Source organism: Nelumbo lutea, chromosome 3 (assembly GCF_056320005.1).
Source record: "Nelumbo lutea isolate HS-2025 chromosome 3, American lotus-T2T, whole genome shotgun sequence".
NCBI lineage: Eukaryota > Viridiplantae > Streptophyta > Magnoliopsida > Proteales > Nelumbonaceae > Nelumbo > Nelumbo lutea.
Window position 1 is genome coordinate 16,055,066 of NC_142686.1, and position 20,577 is coordinate 16,075,642.

The window sequence follows — 20,577 nt, forward strand, 5'->3', positions numbered from 1 at the left end:
GAACCAGGCATACCAATTGGATCTGATCTGTCTGCAGCGTCATTTGAAAGAGCATAAATCAAATTTTGTTTTAAATGAATAAGGGAAACTTTTAGAAAATGTTAAAAAAACTGTTATTTAAGTGCACGCTTATAAATTATAACAGGCAGAACTGGTGAATTGTCTTTATTATTATTATATATTTTTTTCTTTTTTCTTTGCAAAAGAGAGAAACAGGCGAAGGGGGTGTAGGATCTTTAACGTTTTTCATTTTAAATTTTGATGAGCCTAGGTTATTTAATGGGTGAAGCATTAAACCAGCTCGACCCTCGGGTTGACAGCAACAGATCCTTGGGCTTAGATTTCCCTTGGTTTTAGCAACCCATGCACTGTCAAATCTAAGGGCATGAAGCATTGAAATCAGTACCATTACTTCTTTTGTGCCATTGGTTAAAAACTCCAGCGGCCCAATTCCTAACAGATCATAACCTGTTCCCCTCTAAACAAGATAGAATCCATAGGCGGCTACACAGCGGAACCAGCGCTCTTTATAAACACTGCTCGACACTCTCCCTCTCTCCAGGTCTCATTCGTCGAACTCCTGTCTACGGGGGCTTTCAGTCCAATCGGCTTCTCCCGTCTCCACCAGATTCTACGGTCTTGCCGCCTCCTCCCCTTCCCGATTCTTTCTGTAGGAATAAAAAGGAGGGTTCCTCTACTTCAACAAAAGCATACGGTCTTTCTCCTTTGGGAAAAACCATTCTTCATCTGTTTCGTTGGGATTGGTTGGTTTCGTTGGAATATCCGTTTTACTCTAAGAGGGAAGTAATCCTTAATGGGGTTAGTGGGGTGCTCTGTTACGATCACAATGATTTGGGTTCATCTTACTTTTGGTATTATTCATCTAAGGTCTTGCATGTGGGAATGAGGTATCGTAGTGCAGCCAAGGATGACTTGCCGGCGACATATCTGTGTAGCAGTTGTTTCCTTTCATTTTGAAACCATGGCTCTGTTATAATTAAAATGGATATGTCTGTGTATTAACATGCTTAGCGAAGTAAAAAAAAATGTATTTAATTAACTTTGAGCATAACATGCAACTGTTAGACGATTCCCATGCTGGAGAAAAGGTTTCATCTTTCATGTAGAGAAGTCGATCGGCAAGTTGTCTTTGACTATATTTCTACCTCGTTTTCTCATGCTGGATCTGTGATGACTACGACGATGACGACGGCAGCTTGCGGTTCTGGTGGTGGTGCTCGTGAATCGTGATGATATGGTTTGGTAGCGAGATTTTAAATCGTTAGAAGATACATTTTTCCCTGTTTTGTTTTGTTTTTGCCTGGTTATCTCATTATTTTTGTTTCTCAAACTCAATATATCTCTGTTTGCAGATTTTGCCGAACTGACCACAATACAGCAAGGTGGTATTTGTTATATCTCCCAGCAAACTTGTGCTACACATTATTTACTATTTACTAATGGTGTTTCTTCTCTTCTGCTTTTGTTTTTCTGCATGAAGGAAAACAACTTCGTTCGAATAGTGGTGATGGCCTTTTTTATTGATGCCTTTGCCTTTTGCAGTATACCAGTTTTCCAAAACTTGTGCTAAACAAATGTTTCTGCAGTGAAATCAATCTATGGACGGGGAACAAAAGAGGTCATGTCTTTTTTATTTTTCCCCTTAAATGATGCGACCCACAAATTTGGCCAGAAATCTGAATGAGAAAATCCTAGTCTTCCTGGCTTTTTATTTTTTAATCTTCATTTTTCGTCTTCTTTCCATCGTTTCGTGCAAGCGGTTCAATACTGATCAGTTGTTAGAATTCTCGCTTACAGTTGGATTTTCTGTTTTTCTTTTCTTGTTACGTGGCTGGCAGGATTAGCTTTTAACAATCCCATGATCAAAACATGTTATTAACCGTTCAAACTGCTCACTGTGATTAATTCCACCTGAGCTACTGTGCCGGTTGCCTCCGGGAAGTGTCACATCGTGGATCGTGGTGAATGGTGGTGGCGAGTGGAAATGTGTAATAGACCGACAGATGTGGAGATAGACCCAGACGTAGCCTGGATTGATTAGTCTTCTACTTTTGTTGAGCGTGAAGTCAGCTCACCTCTTGAGTTTTGATAGTTTCGCTTTTGGCTCACCTGTACCTCTTTTTGTTTCGCCTTTTGCTTTCCTCCTGTATCTGATCAGGTGACAATTCTGTTTGGATGACATCTACAATTCTGCTCTCCCAACCGTCCAAAAGTTGTTCTTGATTTGCCACGCGTGGTGCATACGCGTTGGAATGGAGCAGTTGATGGCTTGGTACCAACCATTTGCCACGTTTCCTGGTGACCTGTCAGAGGCCAGACTCCAGTCCACAAAGCTAAATGACCAGATAACTCGTTTGTACAAAAGATTATTACCATCCTTTTTGCTGCAAAATTTTGTTTTCTGTTCTGTAAATTATAAAAGCGGCAAGCGTTTCATCCTGAAAAGCACTCTAATGTAAGAATATAAGCTTAGAATCGATGGGTTCGGTTGTTTTGGTTTGATATCTAACCAGTTTCAAACCATTTGTTGGTTCAAACTAATTCTATCTCTCTGGTTGAGAGATTTTCATTCTCTTTAATTAGACGCCATGATGCAACTCTGCGAGTGAATTAATTGTCCCGAAAACATGAAGCTACCTCGTTCCAATATTTTACTTGCAACGAATTGATTCCTGTTTGATGAAGTTGTTTTGTGACATGTAATGAATTCCGTGTCGTTGTATTTTTAGATGGCATATCTTTAAGCATGAATTTGATATAAGGCAAGATTTGGAGGATTTTAATTAAAGATTTAATTACTAAAGGCTTTCTGTTTTTCTGGGACATTTTAGCAATTATGGTCCGGCCAATTTCAAAAGACAGGACTTGAGAGACTTCCTTCAAAAATAACTTTTCCCCACAAATACTAGATTTTGGTCATCTACGTTATATCGCTTGGTTCCACCTTTTATATTATCAGCCAATGTGGATCAAAACCATGACAAAAGCTAATTTATTATGTTAGATTTTTAAAGCTTTGGCTTTAGTAGCATTTGGGTTGATTTAATAATGTTGTGTATATGCAACAGTTCTTTATTACTATTATATAGGTTTTATATAGGTTTGAAGCAAGGATACTCCTAAGGTTATTATTATTATTGTTCAAGAGGTTTTTATTTGATGCCTGAAAATTATTTATGAAAATGATCATGTTCTTTATTACTCAATGCGAAGAGGGTGTCACAAGATCTCTTTTATTTAGAGATGATACAATTGTTACTAAATCAAGCAAAAGAGGCCTCTAGAATTTAATGCGTTTCATTCTAGTCTATATGAAATGGCTTCTGGTAATTACAAAACAAAGAGAAATTGTGCTTTAATTGTTTACAAAACTGTGAAGTTTTTGGTCTTGATCAAACAGGTGATAGGTTTAACTTAGAATCAATCAATTTCCCTTCACATACTTGTTCGAAGTTTTTGGTCAAAATGGCGGTAAACTAACTCTCATCAAACATGTATTACAGAGTTTAGTTATTGATCATACTATTGGTGTTGTCGCTCCTTTCAAAGCAGTAAAAAATAAAATAAATAGCCTCCATGTTTGCTAATTTTCTTTGGTGAAATTCAGATTTTGGAAAGATACTGCATTGGATAATTAGTTGGCAAAAAAAAAAAAAAAACCGTAAACCTACCATAGAAGGCGGCTTGGGCATTAGATCTTTGTTTGATGTTATTATTGTTTACAGTGTGAAAGCTTGGTTTAGAGTACTTAGGGCTGCCTTTGGAAACAATGCAAATGGAGTGTAAATCTCACTTCGGAGTAAATTTGCACTCTAGTTCATTTTTGCCCGTATTTGGCAATATTAGTTTATGCATTGACAAATGAAAGACCAATGCATATTTACATTGATGATAAGATGTAAAAGTACATCAATAAAAAAGAAGTAAATTTGTATTCAAGTGGGCTTTTAATAAAAGAAAAACATGCTTTATTAAAATTCATATTTGCATCTATTACAACTAAAAGTCTGTTTGGTAAGAAGGGAAAATGGTCGGTTCAAAACTAACCCAATTTTATAATTTATATAAACCGTTTTACACTTTACATTTTTGCATTTGCACTTATTTGCATCGTTTCCAAATGCAGCCAAATGACCAAAGCAACATTTGGGCTAAATTTATTCACTCTAAATAGTAAGTAATACATCAAAGCAACTTCATTTCCTATGCTCTAAGTTTTGGAAAGAGATGATCAAAATTAAGGATGTGACTTTCATGAATAGTCAATAAATGGGAAATTTCCTTCTGGTATGATAATTGGAGTGATTTTGGTCCATTAATCTATGAGATTGAAGACACATTGGTTGAAGAAATCATGCATGTTCTCCAATTAAATGGGGAGTGATCTTGTCAGTCCAAGTTTAAAGTCCCAACCCCAACCCCAAACCAAGGCACATAAAACATATATGAAAGGGGACGACCTTCACAACTTTATCTGCTTGGAATGATATTAGATCTAGATATCCGATTGTTTCGTGGCATAAAATTTGTGTGGAATATAGGCCTCTTTGATAAAACCTCTTTCTTCATGTGGAAATTCTTGCGTGAAGTCGATCCTTGTTGATGATTGTTAATGTTAGGAAGCAGGGAGTTTCCATGGTCTCTAAGTGTGTTTGCTAAGGTAATAATCCAATATAAAAAGACTTTTCAGCATCTATTTGTTGCATGTGTTATGGATAGAGGTGTCAATTGGAATTGATTTGGTCTAATCTGATTCAGTCCACTGTGAACCTATTATAAATGGATCAGATCCAATCCAATCTAATGAATATTTTGGATCATTCCAATGCAATGTCTGGACTGCCCAAAACGTTTGATTGGTTTCTACCCAGACCCGGTCCATTGTTGACACCTATATTCTTATCTTATGCCAATGGATCAGATATTGGCTTAATCCAACCCAATCCAACATAAATTTATTACAGACGGACCAGGCCCAATCCAATCTAATAAATATTTTGGAATGGATTGGTCAAATCCAATATGTCTTGTTGGCCCGTCTAAATTGATTTTGGACTGGACGGGGTCCAATCCAATGTCTTTCAACTCAATCTCTTATTAATTAAGAAAGTAACTATGGCCATGTTTGGTTCAACTCTCATTCTTTCTCATTCTTACCCAAAATTCTAAAATGGACAAGAATGAGTACAAATGGGCAGAATTAGAAAATATTGTTATGAACTAAACACTTTTTCCTAAAATATGTTTTTTTTTTTTAAATTGACAAGTGTCCTATATTGCTCATTTTCATTCTTCAAAAAACTCTACCAATGGGCATAAACTGACGCCTAATTTTCCAAAACCATCAACATAAATATTTACTGATGGATAACCGGTAGTCAATGTCCATTGGTGTAAGTTTCCACAGCAATATGCTAATAAACATTCGTGGCAACGGTTTTGTAGATCTAAACAATTGTTGGCATAGAATTTTTTTAAAGAATGAAAATGAGCAAAATGGGGCATGATTATTTTTCATGCTGCAGGTTATCTTAATTTTTAAACTATGGGTTTATTTTTCATTCAGAAAAGAATGAAAATTGAGCAAGAATTAAAATATTGACGCCATAAAATCCCCATTCTATTCATATTCATAAACTTCTATAAAAAAAAGACAGATTCTGTTGCTCTTCATGTTTTGCGTATCTCCATAAAATCCCCATTGTATTAAAGCAAAGAATTTAGATGAGTTGCGTGGAATTATCCAAGTGCTTACTTTGGATTTAGAGAAAAGCGATAGTTTCTTGCTTGTTGAAGCTATGTTGGATAAGATTCAGCATCCTCAAGTGTATAACATATATCATGAGGAAAATTGCAGCATGCAAATTAAATTCATGCATAGTGTGCTAAGTTCTTAGCAAACCTGGGCTTGAAAGGAGAAAGAATTGTAGTTTTTGAGGATAGGAGTTCTTTAATTCTTTTCCTGCTACATTATTGAGTTTGATCAGGGAAGATCATCTTTAAATTCCCTCTGTTTTGATTGATTAGTTTGGTGGCTTCTTCTACTTTTGTTTGTTTGGTTTGCTGCTTCTTTGATAATGCTTAGTGCTCCCATGTATTCTTTGTTTTATGTTGGTGCGTTTGCAATGGGCTGGATTGAGTTTGTAAGGGAGAGCTATTTGTATCTTAGGTTAGAGGTAAGGTAGGCTATTTACTCCTCTGTAATATTTTGTTTTGTTATTGAGAATAGTTAATAAAATTTTAAGGTGGGCACCCCGACGCATCCAAGAATTAAAGTATTGGTATCAAGTATCGTATCAGACAAGTTGGATATGAATACAAGTATGAATGCGCTTCGGAAACACATGGATACGCTATGGAAATACATACGAATTTCATAAATATATTAATAACACTAAATTTAAGATCAAAATGAACACAAAATAGTATGTAAATACATAAAAAATGTATATATTAAGGATATATATATATATATATATGAAGAAATATATTACGATTAATGAACCGGGATGCATAATTTTATTTGTAGTGCATCAATCAAGGGTCCAAGACACTAAACATATGCACCTATTACATTTTAATTATTATATCAATTATTCTTTTTATTTTATTCTTTTCATTTTTTAACATTAAGAAAAAGTCAACTAAATATTAAAATTTTAAGTGCAAATTAAAATACCAATTAATAATTTTTAAAAATTTCTAAGATGCATATCATGTACAAATTCATAGTTTTTATTACTAAAATAATTATTCCATTATTCCTATTTTTATTTATATAAATTTTATGAAATAAAAAATCATTTTTTGAAATAAATGTAGATTAGTGGATTTGATAGATTCAATTTAATATTATATACTTCAATATTTTGTATATAATATTTTTATTTTTTTGTAAATAAAAAATATGTTATTATTACTTATTAATGTAAATTAAAATATTAGTTAATAACTAATAAAAGTATATAAAAATTTTAAGATTTATATCATGTGCAAATTTATTAATTTTAAGTATTAAAATAATTATTCTATTATTAATATTCTATTTGTATAAATTTCTTGATACTAAAAATCATATTTTTATATAAATGTGGGTTTGATACATTATTTATTCTATTAGTTTATAAAAGATTATTTTTAAATATTATTTTTTAACTTTTAGTTAGAGTTATTAAATATGAATGTGTGTTTTTTATTTAAATTGCTTTTGAATAGAAGAAGTTAATAAAAATTATTTTATTTTACTTTATATCACAAAATGTAGCATGACTTATTGGTTTGGAAACGCAACGAATTCTAAATGAGTGTAAGGTTATGGAGATTACTGAATGGATGCATCGCATACCAATGCATATCGGCGATGCGCATCCGTATCCGTTCGATACGAATGATCGATGGGATACTCTTGTATTCATAGTGTATTCTGTATCGTTACAAGGCGATACCGATACGTTACGTCCCGTATCGGGCGTATCGATATTTAAATCCTTGGATGTACCTACATTAAAGTTTGGGGGTTTAAAAAAGCACTTTAATTTTAGGAAAAATTGCTGATTAGTACCATGTACTTTGGGCCTAGTGGTCTCCCCACTTTAAAACGCAACAATTTAGTATCCAAACTTTCAAAACATATCAATCTATTACCCGCCGTTAACCGGCCATTAAATGAAATTTGAAAAGATACAAAAACCTTTGGAGTGTCATCTAAATTTCTTTATCAACCATCCAAACGTTGATAAAAAATGAAGAGTCCCAAGTCCTTGCTTCTTCTATTCATAAATGTCGGGGTCACCAGAATGTCCACAGAAAAGACCCTAATTTTCTTGAATAAAAGAGACCAAAATTTGGAACTGTTGATTTTTTATCAATTAAATTAATTTATTTTGGTTACAATTTTTCTGCAATCACCAACTGATGATGAGTTTGGAGTTAGACTTGAAAGAATCAATTCTTATAATAAAATTTGAGCCCACAAAAGAATTAGATCCTACGATTTTTATAATTTCAGGCTTAGAACCACAAAAGTAATGAGAGAATCAATTCTCTGAAGGCATATGAAATGCACCTACACAGAAACCCCAAACTAATGAGCTTGTGGATGATTTCAATTCTAGTGTTTTGTACTAGTGACGAAATCATCCGGTTGGTGCTCTGGGTTTTGTAGTTTGTGGATTTAAGGCATGCTCTGTACCATACTACCTTCAAGAATCTCATTTGTGGATTAAGCCAAGTTCTTGCCATGATCAGATAAGTTTACAAGACAAGGAAGAATGATTGGACCCTTTTTATGTTAGATCGGCATGAGATGCAACTTCTCTCCGGGCGGAGGGATGAGCTCTGAATTAATATTTCTATGTAATTTCGTTAGAAAGAGAGACACCTTTTAACTTGACACAGGGTAGAAAAACAGAAAATCATCAATCAGAACAGAACACTCAGAATACAGGATGGTTGTATAGATCAGCAGGTAACACACCAAAACGTACAATAATCACAATAACTCAGAATACTATATAAACCCAGAATTCTCTGTAGTGTTTGGAGTCTCACCTCAGAAGAAACTGCATTGTTTACAGAGAAATCAGACCTTCCCTTACAAGCAGACCGAACAAGAGAACCACGAGACCAAGTGTGACGCATTGGGTGGTGGAGATGAGGGTCTGTGTATAGGCAGACAATGTCATCGCCGCACCGATCACTCCGATTAGAAAGGAGGTCCAGATCCGATCCATTTGTCCTTCTTCTTGTCCCCCCTTGTTTCGTTTCTTCCGGGGAGAAAGAGTGGGGATTTTATATTTTGTCGGTAAACCCTGGAAGCTTAATTTCATCGTTTAGCTGAATCAAAAGAATAAAAAAAGCAGAGCCCAGAAGTGAGCGATTAGAGTGGGTGCAGATTGCCAGACTGTAGACCCAATTGGGAATTTGGGATGGATCTACATCTAGTCTAGTTCCCTTTGTTCATCGCTTTGGTTATGTAATCACAGCCATCCAATCGTGGCATTAATCGTTCCTTCTCATGTTCTTCTCAATCTCAACTACTGATTACTTCCTGAGGCATTTATATTGTTGGGGCTCAACTCATGAAGGGGATAACTGTGAGGGATAATGTCGAATAGGATGCTCCGAAGGAACCAACCTTTGAGGATGCAATATTTAGAGCTCTGTTCGTTAGTTTTTTTTTTTTTTTTTTTGCAAGGAAAGAGACCTATAACAGCTTCATCAATGTAGGGGATCTTGCAGGGTAGAATAAATTGTAACTAGATTTAAAAGTTGTAGACCACTAGTCTAGTAGATCATCTATGCCAAATAGCTTAAAAAAGCGTTAAAACTGATTTTGTAAACCAGTATTCGTTCAGCTTCTGATACTACTTGCATCACATGCGTTATTTGATTGAAGCATGTAGAGAATACAAACCATCAATTACCCTTTACATAAGATTCAAAACATCATTAAGGCCCCATTTGATTTATAGGAATAGGGGCCTAGAATTGGAATTGAAATGGTTTATTCTCATTCCACCCGGTGAAATGAAATTCTCTCATTTGAGTCCTTTGGGAATAAAATCCCATTCTTGTTAATTTTAATTTTCATTCTTATTCCTGTTTAAATCAGATAAATTATGAGAATAAATCATTCTGATTCTAAAAGATTTTAATTCTAACTGCAAACCAAACAAACCCAACACATAATACATAAGCTCAAATGTCTTCCACAGCAATTTAAGGGGCGTTCTTTTCATGGTTGTATTTGTGTTTTATTTGGTTAGAAGGCATTTTCATTTTGTTGGTTTTTGAATCAGCAAATCATGGTTCTAGAACCAACAAAATCCCTGTTTTTTTTTTTTTTTTTTTATCTTTGACCACTATGAATGATAACTTAACACAACGTAACCAAATGGTTCAAAAAGAATGGCCAAGTGATTATGTATATCTTGAGCCATATTACTATATTACATAAAATGTAATATATGTTTTATACCCGTGCAAAAGATATATAATTATATATTGTTAATAAAATATATGTATTTTCACATGTTGTATTATAGTTTTGACATATGATACACAAATACTCATACGGTGAAAGTTGAATGATGGGGGATGAATTGCTTCAATACATGAATCACATAAAAAACTAACCATATTGAATCCAAAAAAAAAGTGAACCATGGAAAAAATAGCAATTGTATTTTTGTGAGATTCATAACACAACCACAACCATAGACATGAATCTCACACGACCTCACAGCATGTGCCAGTTGCACATTGGAAACATCTATATGAAAATGTTCCCAATGTGGCTGTGAAGTCGGTGTGAAGAGCATAACCCAATTCCATACACCGCAGATGTTTTGAAACACAACACCCTATTTTTAACTATGAAAAATTGAAAATTACATCTCCTTATTATAGAATTTTAATAAAGTCAATATATAAGTCAAAAAGGGTTGGGTTTAGCCCAATATTATATTTTATCCGTACTTGTATATCCGGTGTAAAATCTCAAAACCCATTTAGCTAAAAAAAAAAAAAATCGAAACTCATTTATGCCCAGAAGGAGAAGGAGGATTAAATGGCGATGTAAATAGAAAAAGAGGATTAAAAATAAATAGGAATAAATGAACTACAATCCACCTCAAAAATCTGAATTACGTCCCTCTTAATCTATCATTAATAGTCCTCTTATAAATCGCATCCTGTTCGAAAATTTAATATCAATTCACTGTGAAAATTCAGTAATCCCCTAAAAATCTTAACTCTATCGTAAGAGTGGACTAAACTATAAAACCCAAAAAAATAAAAAAGAAATTATTAAGAAAGAGAAGAGGGAGAATGATAATGAAGAATGAAGACAAAAAAATCCGAGTCACATATGGGTCAGCGCCGCGTACACATGACATGGTGTATAATTTCAATCCGAATCGGCTGCAATTGTGGTGTTTGTGCACCTCCATTCTTACATGCATGTTTGGTCGCATATACATTGGTACTTGACAGTTGACACGTGTATAATTTCTGATCCACAAAATTTGAAACAACATGTGGGCACCGTGGAATCTGATTAGACGGGACCCACGTTTCGCCAAAACCAACTGCCCAGAGACTGTTATAGAGAAACACAATACGTGGCTCCTACCTGTCAACGGCCTTCTGATTGGCTGGTGTTTTTTTGGGTACGTCGCTGCTTTTTGTTTTTGTTTTTTCTTCCCTTTTTGCGTCGGTGTAATTGGGCATTGGGCATTGGGCTGGGCTGATTGTCCCCACTCCCCAGACACGGAGGAGTCTACAATTTTGGCCCCTTTTTACTCTCTCTCATTAGAAATTTAGAACTACTCTCCTCATTCTCTCGGTCTCGGACCACCCAGCTCTACAATCGAAGTTCTAAGCCTGTCACTTCAATAAAAATAGAATACGATTTTACTGTTGCCGTGAATATGTTTGGTTTGATAGAAAATAATGCAAACACGGAAAATTGAGGGAAATAAAATTTATGAAAATACTTAACAAACATGTCTCTTTTCTTACCCATTGGATTCTCAAAAATGAATTTCAAACTATTACCCAAATGTTTAAAAGCAGCAGTGTCGTGCAGGGCCTACGGCTGCAAATGGATCTGGCTAAATCGGACATAAAGTGTTTCTGTATTTTTCCATTCAAATTCAATCCTATCTATTCAGATTAAATTTAAATTCAAATTGCAATCAATCAAAACCATGTGGTTTCAAAACAGATTATTTCTCAAAATGAAAACACAAAAATCATATTCTCAATTGTGTCTATTTTTTGTTCTCAAAACTAAAATAAAAAACATGTTCTTGAATAAGATTTTAAAAACATATTTCCATCTAATCATTCAACTTTATGTTCTATGAATCATATAGTTTCTATACCAAGAAATTTATTTTTATTTTAAAAATTAATATTTTATTAGTTTCAAAAACATATTTTATTTTTTAAATAAAATCAATTTATATTTGCAAAAATAAATAAAAATAAAAACATTTCTTGTTGTAAAACGCTCATTATACATTAACCAATAATCAGAAGTTCATCTAAATTTATGGAATCCGATCTGATTTGTGAGTTATATGGATAGGGTTTGGATGTGGATAGATGATTCTAATGCAGTTAGTACCTTGTGGATAGGGTATCAGATCCCGGCTCAAAAAATTAAGAGTGAGTGGTTGTGGTTGTGGTTGTGGCTAGTGATGAGCATAAAGCTTTATTTTTTATAAGTTCCAGACTCTTCTGCTTGTCGTTTCTCTTCTTTTTCTTTGCATATTGAGTTGACACTATTTGATAATTGATATTACCTTAAAATTAAATGTAGCAGTGCCATATCCCCACAGGCCCCATCCCACTTTTCAAGGCAGAAGTCACGGGTTAAATCCTTAGGAGGGCAGAGCTGTAAAATTACTCCTGTTTTTATATTGTTGGCTTTTCTGTAGTTTGCGACCTCTCTCAAATCTTGGAATCTGGTGGATTGAGAGAAGCGCTGCGAGCCGAAGCCGCTTTTATCGTTTTATCCCGTGCCGTTCTCTCTCTCTCTCTCTGACTCTGACCCAGTACTTTTTGGCTGGTAACTTATGCTGTGGCGGGTCCACATTGTCTTCTTTTTCTTTTTTCTTTTTTTATTCTCAACTTCTAAACTCTTGTGGACGGCCGGCCTGCCTGAAATCGCTTTCCCCAAAGAAGGAAAATAAAACAACCAGCTAACCTCCTCCTTCTACTTTGTTGGGAAAGAAGTTTGATCAAATGAGTCGAAGAAATAAAGCAGAGCTCAAGCACTTTTCATGGCACTGAAAAATTTTCTAATGCAGTCTCAGTTCATTTTAATAAAAATAGGCAATTCATATTTCATAGTGTGCACTACAGTTTGACCAAACCAGCGAGCTTTATCTAAAAACCATAAAGCCCGCTTATGCAAATCGCATTTTTTGCACTGAGAAGAAGAAACAAATCGTACTTCTAAATGGTATATACATTCCTAGTAAATACCCAGAAAGAAAGAGTAAAAAAATATTGGAGCTGAGCTTTAATCTCAATGAAGTCCAATCCCAATACTTCTATTGGTTTATACGTTTGCCACCAAGATTGGATTTTCCTTGTCGAATTCGAAGCTTGAAGAGTTAGAGATGTTCTTCATTCTTGCACGAACCAAATCCTCCATTTCCTGTTTGCCCATGGATTTCGACGCCGAGTTTATAGAGATCTCGCCATTTGCAACTAACTTTTGCAGCTCCGATTCGTCAAGACCCTTCGCCGGTCCGAGATTACATCGTTCAGTCCCATGCTTTGCCAATGCATCCTTGAATTTCTTGACCTGAAAATGAAATATATATACAGAGAAACTTCATTCAATCCCATTCTCAAAACCAGGCCCGGATATAAATCCAATTTGATTACTGAGTTTGTGACTTACAGTTGCATTGGTGCAGCTGAAGCTACAGAGACGACCCTCGGCTCCTCTGTAAAATCGGAAGAAAGGGAGCACATGTATGTTGAGACTGTAACACATGCTCTTGAGCTTTTCGTAATTAACCTTGACAAAGAGCGCATTTGGGTTCGACTCCGCCAGCTGGCAGATCTGAAACAGAGAAAGAACATTAACAAATTTCCCAAATTCCCTTTTGTTTTTCCCTGAGCATTCGGTGAGGAGATCAATTACCTTGGGATGCAGAGCCTTGCAACCACCGCAACCGGGGGAGTAAAAATCGAGAACAACAAGCCAATCTCCGGCATTCAACAACACATCGACGAGTTCTTGCGCCGAATTGATGTCTATCATGTTGGGTTTCGGCGTCTTCTCCCACCATCTCAAAGCCCGACTTGTACAGATTGAAGCTTGTGCCTGAAATCCGAGAGAGTTAAGTTATGGATATTACTCCAGCAAAAAGTAAAAAAAAAAAAAAGAAAAAAAAGAAAAAAAGAAAAAAAGAAAAACAAGAAGACAAGAGAACGCCTCTCCTGACTCCTACAGAGGGTGAGCGGAGAATCACATCACATACATGAACAGAAAACTTTGGAGAGGGTTTGACACTCCGATCACCTAAGCCCATCTGATCTGATACAATCACTTGCTGTCCCCTGAAGTCGCTCTTCAAGACAGGGAGATCTACTGATTGGGAATCTGCAATCAGAAAGGAACCCAAAGACGGAGATAAACCGAGGACGTTACTCGATCTCAAGGCAATCCCATTCGACCCGACAACATGGAAATCACTCCCCAGAGGAAACGCCATAACAAAATCAACGAAATATACCTTGGAAGTTCAACCGAAAAACTCAGAACCCCAAACTCAATCAAAACTAGGTTATACTTTCCAATCAAAATCGGTCCTTTTTGGCAACAGAAAACCAGCGAGTATGAATGAATTTCAGCTGTTCCCAACAAACAAATCCAGAAACGCAGCTAAACCCACTTATCCTCTGAAGTCAAATTAGATTATTTTCAGTTGAAGATGGGGGATTTGAAGGGGAGTTTTGACAGATTCAGAGATGGAAAGGAGAAAGGGCGGAAGAGACTTGTTCAACGAGGGGGGCGAAGGAGGCGAGACGAGGCGAGATGGAAGCCCGGAAATAAAGAAAGGTTTGGTGGGGCCTCTTTAATCCGATTAACTTTATCCATTTTCGTTGTTTAAACTTTGATGACAAGTTGACAACGCAGAACGTGCTTCGTCGTTTGTCGTTCGTTTTGGTAGGTTTTAGTTACCGTTTTACCATATTCACAGTATTTTTATTTATTTACGGATTTAATTCTGGGCCTGGATGGGCTCGATTTTTATGTTTATTTTCAACTATTCATGGTCATGGGCCCAAATCATCCACGTTGAGTTGGAAACTACAAGGCTTTGTTTCTTTCTTTCTCTTTTTTTGAGAAATGCGAGGGAATCTTTGGCAATTAGGTAGGTGTTTATTGTTATCAGATGCACTTTCACTTTCTTAATTCTGATTGTTCACTTTTTAGGGGGTGTCTGGGACATTGCGTTTATTTTATCACTGTGTTTTTTCATAAAACGCCATCCATTTGAGTGTTTTCAATTTTTTGAGAAAAAAACATTTTTTTTTATGGTGCCGTTTGGTTTCATTGCTGTTTTTTCAGCATACTTAGGAACCATGTCAGCCACCAAACCAGAAAAAACTTTGTAGAAAGAAAATAATAAAAAATGGCGTTTTTTTAAGCATGGACAGTTTTTTTGAAAAAACGACAACAATTTTTTTATTATTTTTTGAGAAAACGACTAATCAAACAAGATATGCTGATGCGTTGTTTGCCGTTTCCTCAAAATCTGATGTGCCGAAAAAACGACATGGTCACAAACACAACCTTAGTACTGGGGCTTCAGCTGCTTTTGACTTGACAAAAATGCCTGATGAAGGCCCATCGAACTCAGTACTGGTCACAAACTTGTTCACACCATCATCGTCCTAGCTGACAAACCTCTTAGACAAGTTTTACTCAAACCCGAAGTCTCCGGTCGACTGACGAAATGGGCCATCGAACTCAGCGAGTACGACCTCCAGTACAAACCGAGAACCGCTATCAAGGCCCAAGCCTTGGCAGATTTTATCGCCGAGTGCACTTTCAGCCACGAAGCCCCACAGGTCGAGCCCGAGGTCCCCAGTTGCGGCGAACCCGGAGCTCCTGAGCCCATAGAGTCCGAACCCCGTGGAGTAGCACCCAGTGTGGCATCTCTCCTGGTCAGGCGAAGAGCGAATTGGGATGAGGAGCCCTGGATCCTTCACGTGGATGGTTCCTCGAACCGGCAAGGCAGCGGAGCTGGAATAGTCTTGTGTGGCCCGAGCGGCACAAAAGTAGAATACGCACTACGCTTTGAGTTCGCGGCATCCAACAACGAGGCAGAGTACGAAGCACTGATCGCCGGGCTGGACCTAGCGCGAAAGGTTAAGGCAAAACACTTGGTCATCTGCAGCGATTCTCAGCTCGTGGTAAACCAAGTTACCGACGAATACGAAGCACGCGATCTCTCCATGATCGCATATTTGGCCAAAGTAAAAGAAGCCCTACTCAACTTCCAGTCACACATCATCAGGAAAATCCCGAGGTCCGAAAACACTGAGGCCGACGCCCTGTCCCGGTTAGCCAGCACGAGTCACAACAATATGAGAACCGTGTACATAGAGGACTTACCTCGGCCTAGTATTCTCGGGGGGACAGAGGAGGTCGCTCCCATCTTAGAAGCAGAGCCGAGCTGGATCGATCCACTCGCGAGCTTCCTGATAGACGGAACCCTCCCTGCAGAACGCAATGCGGCCAAGAGGGTGCAGCGCCAGGCAGCCAAATACATCATAATAGACGAACGGTTATACCGACGGTCGTACACGCTCCCCTATTTGCGGTGCCTGCGACCTACCGAAGCCGAGTTCATACTCCGCGACACTCATGAAGGCCTGTGCGGCGGACACCTGGGGGGCAGAGCACTCGCCCAAAAGGCACTTCGACAAGGATACTACTGGCCAACGATGAAGGTAGAAGCTGTCGAGCTCGTCAGAAAATGCGACAAGTGTCAGAAGCATGCTAACATCCACCATCAACCTGCCTCCGACCTCAAATACCTCGCCAGCCCGTGGCCCTTTGCACAATGGGGCATCGACCTCCTAGGGCCATTCCCACCAGCAACAGGCGGAAGAAAATTCTTAGTTGCTGCGGTAGATTATTTTACGAAGTAGATAGAAGCCGAACCTCAAGCAACCGTCACGGCTCGAAACATACAAAACTTCTTTTGGAAGAACATAGTATGTCGGTTCGGGTTACCTCGGGTTCTAATCTCCGACAACGGCAAACAGTTCGAGGATATCAAGTTCCAAGAGTGGTGCCAGAACATGGGGATTCGGCAAAATTTCACGTCAGTCGCGCACCCACAGGCAAACGGTCAGACGAAAGTAATGAACAGAGCCATCCTGCGCGGACTGAAAACAAGTCTGGATCGAGCTAAGGGATTGTGGACCGAAGAGCTACCAAGTGTCTTATGGGCTCACCGAACGATCGAAAAAGCAGCCACGGGAGAAACCCCCTTCAACCTCACCTACGGCACTGAAGCGGTGATCCCGGCGGAAATCGAAATACCAACATTGCGATTAGAAACATACGACGATCGGACGAACGGAGACGAGTTACGCACCAACCTCGACCTACTGGACGAGGTAAGGGACCTCGAGCACATCCGAACAACGGCATACCAGCAGCAGGTAGGTCGCTACTACAATAGCAGAGTAAAGCAACGAAGCTTCCGAGTCGGCGACCTGGTCCTCCGTAAGATTATGGTGCCCGAACCCGGCGTCGGCAAGCTTGGACCTAATTGGGAAGGGCCCTATAAAGTAAAAACAGCGCTCGGGGGCGCATACGAACTCGAAACCTTGGAAGACAAACGAGTACCCCGAACGTGGAACATCGTGAACTTGAGGCGATACTACCTATAAACCACCTAGCGAAGTGGACGAAATCAGGCCATGTGCCACAAGGCAAGCCGAGGAACTTCAGCACATTATCAGCTCGGCAAAAATCAGTTCGCGGCATAAAAGGCCACAGAAATTTAAAAACCCGGCAAAGAAACAGCTCGGGGAAGATGAGCAAGGGGAAAAAGACACTCCATTGCAAGAAACAGTACACTGACAAAAAAAAAAAATTACATGCCCGGAGCCACTTCTTCGCCATTGGAAGGCACTTCAACAACATCCAAAGGCCCTGCCTCTCCTTCAGAGTCCGGCTCGCCATCAGCAGCATTGGCCATCTCCTGAGTTATACGCGAAGTGGTTATGACACTTACATCGAGGTCGGGGTATGTATTCCGGATCATCCACCGGCTCAACTTGAACCCCCTCCTATAAGAGTCCACCATCAGATCGTCAAAACGCGGGGAGGCAATGTAGTCTTCAACTGCCTTCTTCTTGGCGTCTTCAATGCCTTGGGAAAAAATCTGTGTTCTCTCCCTAATGTCCTCCTGAAGATACTCGACTTGATGCTGCAAATCCAACTTCAAGTCCGCCATATGCTTGACAACTACCCCCATGGCCTCGGTGTCACGCTGAGACCTCGCCTGTCTGGCCATCGCGACGCGAGCAGCCTTTTCAGCAGCATAAGTAGCCGCCTCAGCAGCCCGGGTATTTGTCTCTGCAGCACGGAAGGCTTCTTCAGCAGCATGAGCGGCAGCCTCAGCAGCTCGCGCCTGTCGCGAGCTCCTCTCCACTTGGGCCGCCAAGGCATGAATCGAAGAATTCACCTACCAAAAGAAACAAGTGAGCAAAATGACAGCAGAAGCAACAGAATAAAAAAGGAAGACAGAATCTAACTTACCACCATGGCATGTGTTACGGCGCGACAGGCGACCTGATTCAAGGGAAGATCGGTCCACGCCGTGATCTCCTCGGGGAAAGTAGCGTCCCTACTCTTCTGAAGAGCGTATTTCGGCGTCAACACGCTCCTAAACTCCCCTTGAGCTCCCGAGCCTGAGGGCCTAGTTCGCGTATGAGCAGACCCGGAGTGAGCAGGAGCACTTGAGTACGCAGGAGCGCCCGTATGAGTGGTTTCAGCGTAAGGCACCCCGGCAGTATCGTGCACCGGTGGAGTCACTTCGGGCTCCCTGGGCAGATCCTCTGGCGTATGGTCTGGGGCTTGGGGCTCCTCATCCAGGGGTAGCTCATTACGAGTTCGCTTGGCGACCCGCTTCCTCCTCTTCATACCTTGGAACAAACGCCCCCCACGAGTTCTCTCCGCATCCATCACACCTACAGAAACGAGTTCGACATAAAAAAAAAAAAAGCCGCATAGCCAGAAACCTACCTGAACTCAGGCCGGCTGCAAAAAGCTTAGCCTCCGTTAAGTAGTGGTGGCACTTTAAGCCTTGCCGTGCCCATTGCCGGAGACCCTTCACCGTCTCTTTATCAAGAGTTACGCCCAAATCGGGAGCGGCATCACCCCACCCGGTCTGAAAGGGCCATCCTTGTGCACTTCGCATGACGAAGTAGTCCCGCTTCCAAGCCGGGACCTTATTAGGAAGATCGTGCAGAAGCTTGAAACCCTGGTGAGGAGAAAGGTAATACGCCCGTCTCCCCCCAGGAAGAGAACCCGCCTGTCTCTTGAGCATCAAGATAGAGGAGAATATCTCTAAGTCTAAGGGAAAGTTCTTCTCGCAAAAAAGGGAAATTGTCCCCACTAGATTTCGAATAGAGTTCGGATGAAGCTGGCCAATGGTGACACCGAAGTGGTTTATGACTTCGACGAGAAGGGGATGGAAAGGAAGTCGCAACCCTGCAGCAAGCTGCTCTCGAAAAATCACGATCTCGTCGTGACCGTGTTCCCAAGGAAAGCTACCCGAAGGAATAAAATATGTGTACCCCCCAGGAAGATTATAAGACAGAAGTATGGATTGAAGCCCCTCAAGCGTCATGGTCGAAGGGCCAAACCGGTCTAGCATCTGACCTCGGCGGGAGGTAGACGCCAAACTGCCCGAAGCGACTCGACCTACTGGTTCGTAGTCCTCAAACTCCACCTCAGGATCACTGAGACAGTCTGGGGACACGGCTCGGTTGGTGGAACCTACATCGGCCCTACTCGAAGAATCGTCTGAGCTATCAAAGCTAGACATTGGGGAAAAGAATTCAAGAAAGTACTCACCGGAAGGTTTGAAGAAATACCAAAGAACTGTGAACTGTATAACCAGCCTTGACGCGAGCTAGAAAAGACTTGGACGCGAGCTGATGGGTTGGACGCGAACTCAATAGACAAACCGCATAAGTGACAACAACCAGGGTCCCCCACTATTTATATCTACAGTAACCAAGAATCGACCGTGCAGACCGGAGACGATCCGATGACCCACATTCTTACCAACCGCACAACCCTTAAGGTCAAGGCGTGACGGGCGCATGTCTTTTCGAGAAAAGCGAAACGTCAGCACGTCTTGTGAAACTGACGTCGCTTCGACACGCGTCTTTTCGAAACTGACGCACCGCACGTCTCCCTGACAGTCGACCGCGCACGTACAGCAGTGGCGTGCCTTTTTGAAATGACCCCCTGTCACGTCCCAGCGGCGCGAGTTGGTTTGAAATTTAAAACGCGCGGTCACAACCACCAGCGTTCTTGAGTAAGCACGTTCCCAGCCTCCTCGGAAATCGAAAGAACCCTAGCAAAAGCGTCTCGTACAGTGAAGGTTTGAAGGACGGGACAAATCCACCAGCTACCTCGCGAAAACTCCTCGCACCATGGCAAGACCCTCGGCGCAAGGAGGGGGGCAATTGATGAAGGAAGATTTGGCCCGACCTCTTCATTATGTGACACGTGGCAGAAACGACAGCTCGGCAAAAGGGGCCAAGCCTAGGCGGGATCAAGGGGACACACCGCCGAACTGACCCACCTTGTAACAGCTCGGGATACACTTCGCCGAACTGACCCACCTTGCAACAGCTCGGGATACACTTCGCCGAACTGACCCACCTTGCAACAGCTCGGGATACACTTCGCCGAACTGACCCACCTTGTAACAGCTCGGGATACACTTCGCCGAACTGACCCACCTTGTAACAGCTCGGGATACACTT

The 20,577-nt window shown here is 39.9% G+C and overlaps 2 protein-coding genes across 2 annotated transcripts; both read right to left on the reverse strand.

Annotated features, from left to right (window-relative positions):
* Positions 1-8,422: 8,422 nt before the first annotated feature.
* LOC148863180 (uncharacterized) lies at positions 8,423-9,341 on the reverse strand. Its single transcript, XM_088979436.1, has one exon. It carries the CDS (start codon positions 8,847-8,849, stop codon positions 8,592-8,594), a length of 258 nt encoding a protein of 85 aa, XP_088835562.1. The 5' UTR covers positions 8,850-9,341; the 3' UTR covers positions 8,423-8,591.
* Positions 9,342-12,826: 3,485 nt separating this feature from the next.
* LOC148863181 (thioredoxin-like 1-2, chloroplastic) lies at positions 12,827-14,631 on the reverse strand. The gene is made up of 4 exons (XM_088978546.1): positions 14,028-14,631; positions 13,688-13,870; positions 13,442-13,606; positions 12,827-13,342 (listed from the first exon to the last, which is right to left on the reverse strand). Exons 1-4 carry the CDS (start codon positions 14,259-14,261, stop codon positions 13,094-13,096), a joined length of 831 nt encoding a protein of 276 aa, XP_088834672.1. The 5' UTR covers positions 14,262-14,631; the 3' UTR covers positions 12,827-13,093.
* Between the last annotated feature and the right edge of the window lie 5,946 nt (positions 14,632-20,577).

What these genes read in the sequence shown, in the direction of transcription:
- LOC148863181 (XM_088978546.1), bottom strand. Translation starts at nt 14,261, where the DNA reads ATGGCGTTTCCTCTGGGGAGTGATTTCCATGTTGTCGGGTCGAATGGG. An exon ending in CTCCAAAGTTTTCTGTTCAT is followed by an intron (nt 13,871 to 14,027) that starts GTATGTGATGTG and finishes CTCGGATTTCAG; the next exon opens with GCACAAGCTTCAATCTGTAC. An exon ending in TCAGCTGCACCAATGCAACT is followed by an intron (nt 13,343 to 13,441) that starts GTAAGTCACAAA and finishes TTTCATTTTCAG; the next exon opens with GTCAAGAAATTCAAGGATGC.
- LOC148863180 (XM_088979436.1), bottom strand. Translation starts at nt 8,849, where the DNA reads ATGAAATTAAGCTTCCAGGGTTTACCGACAAAATATAAAATCCCCACT.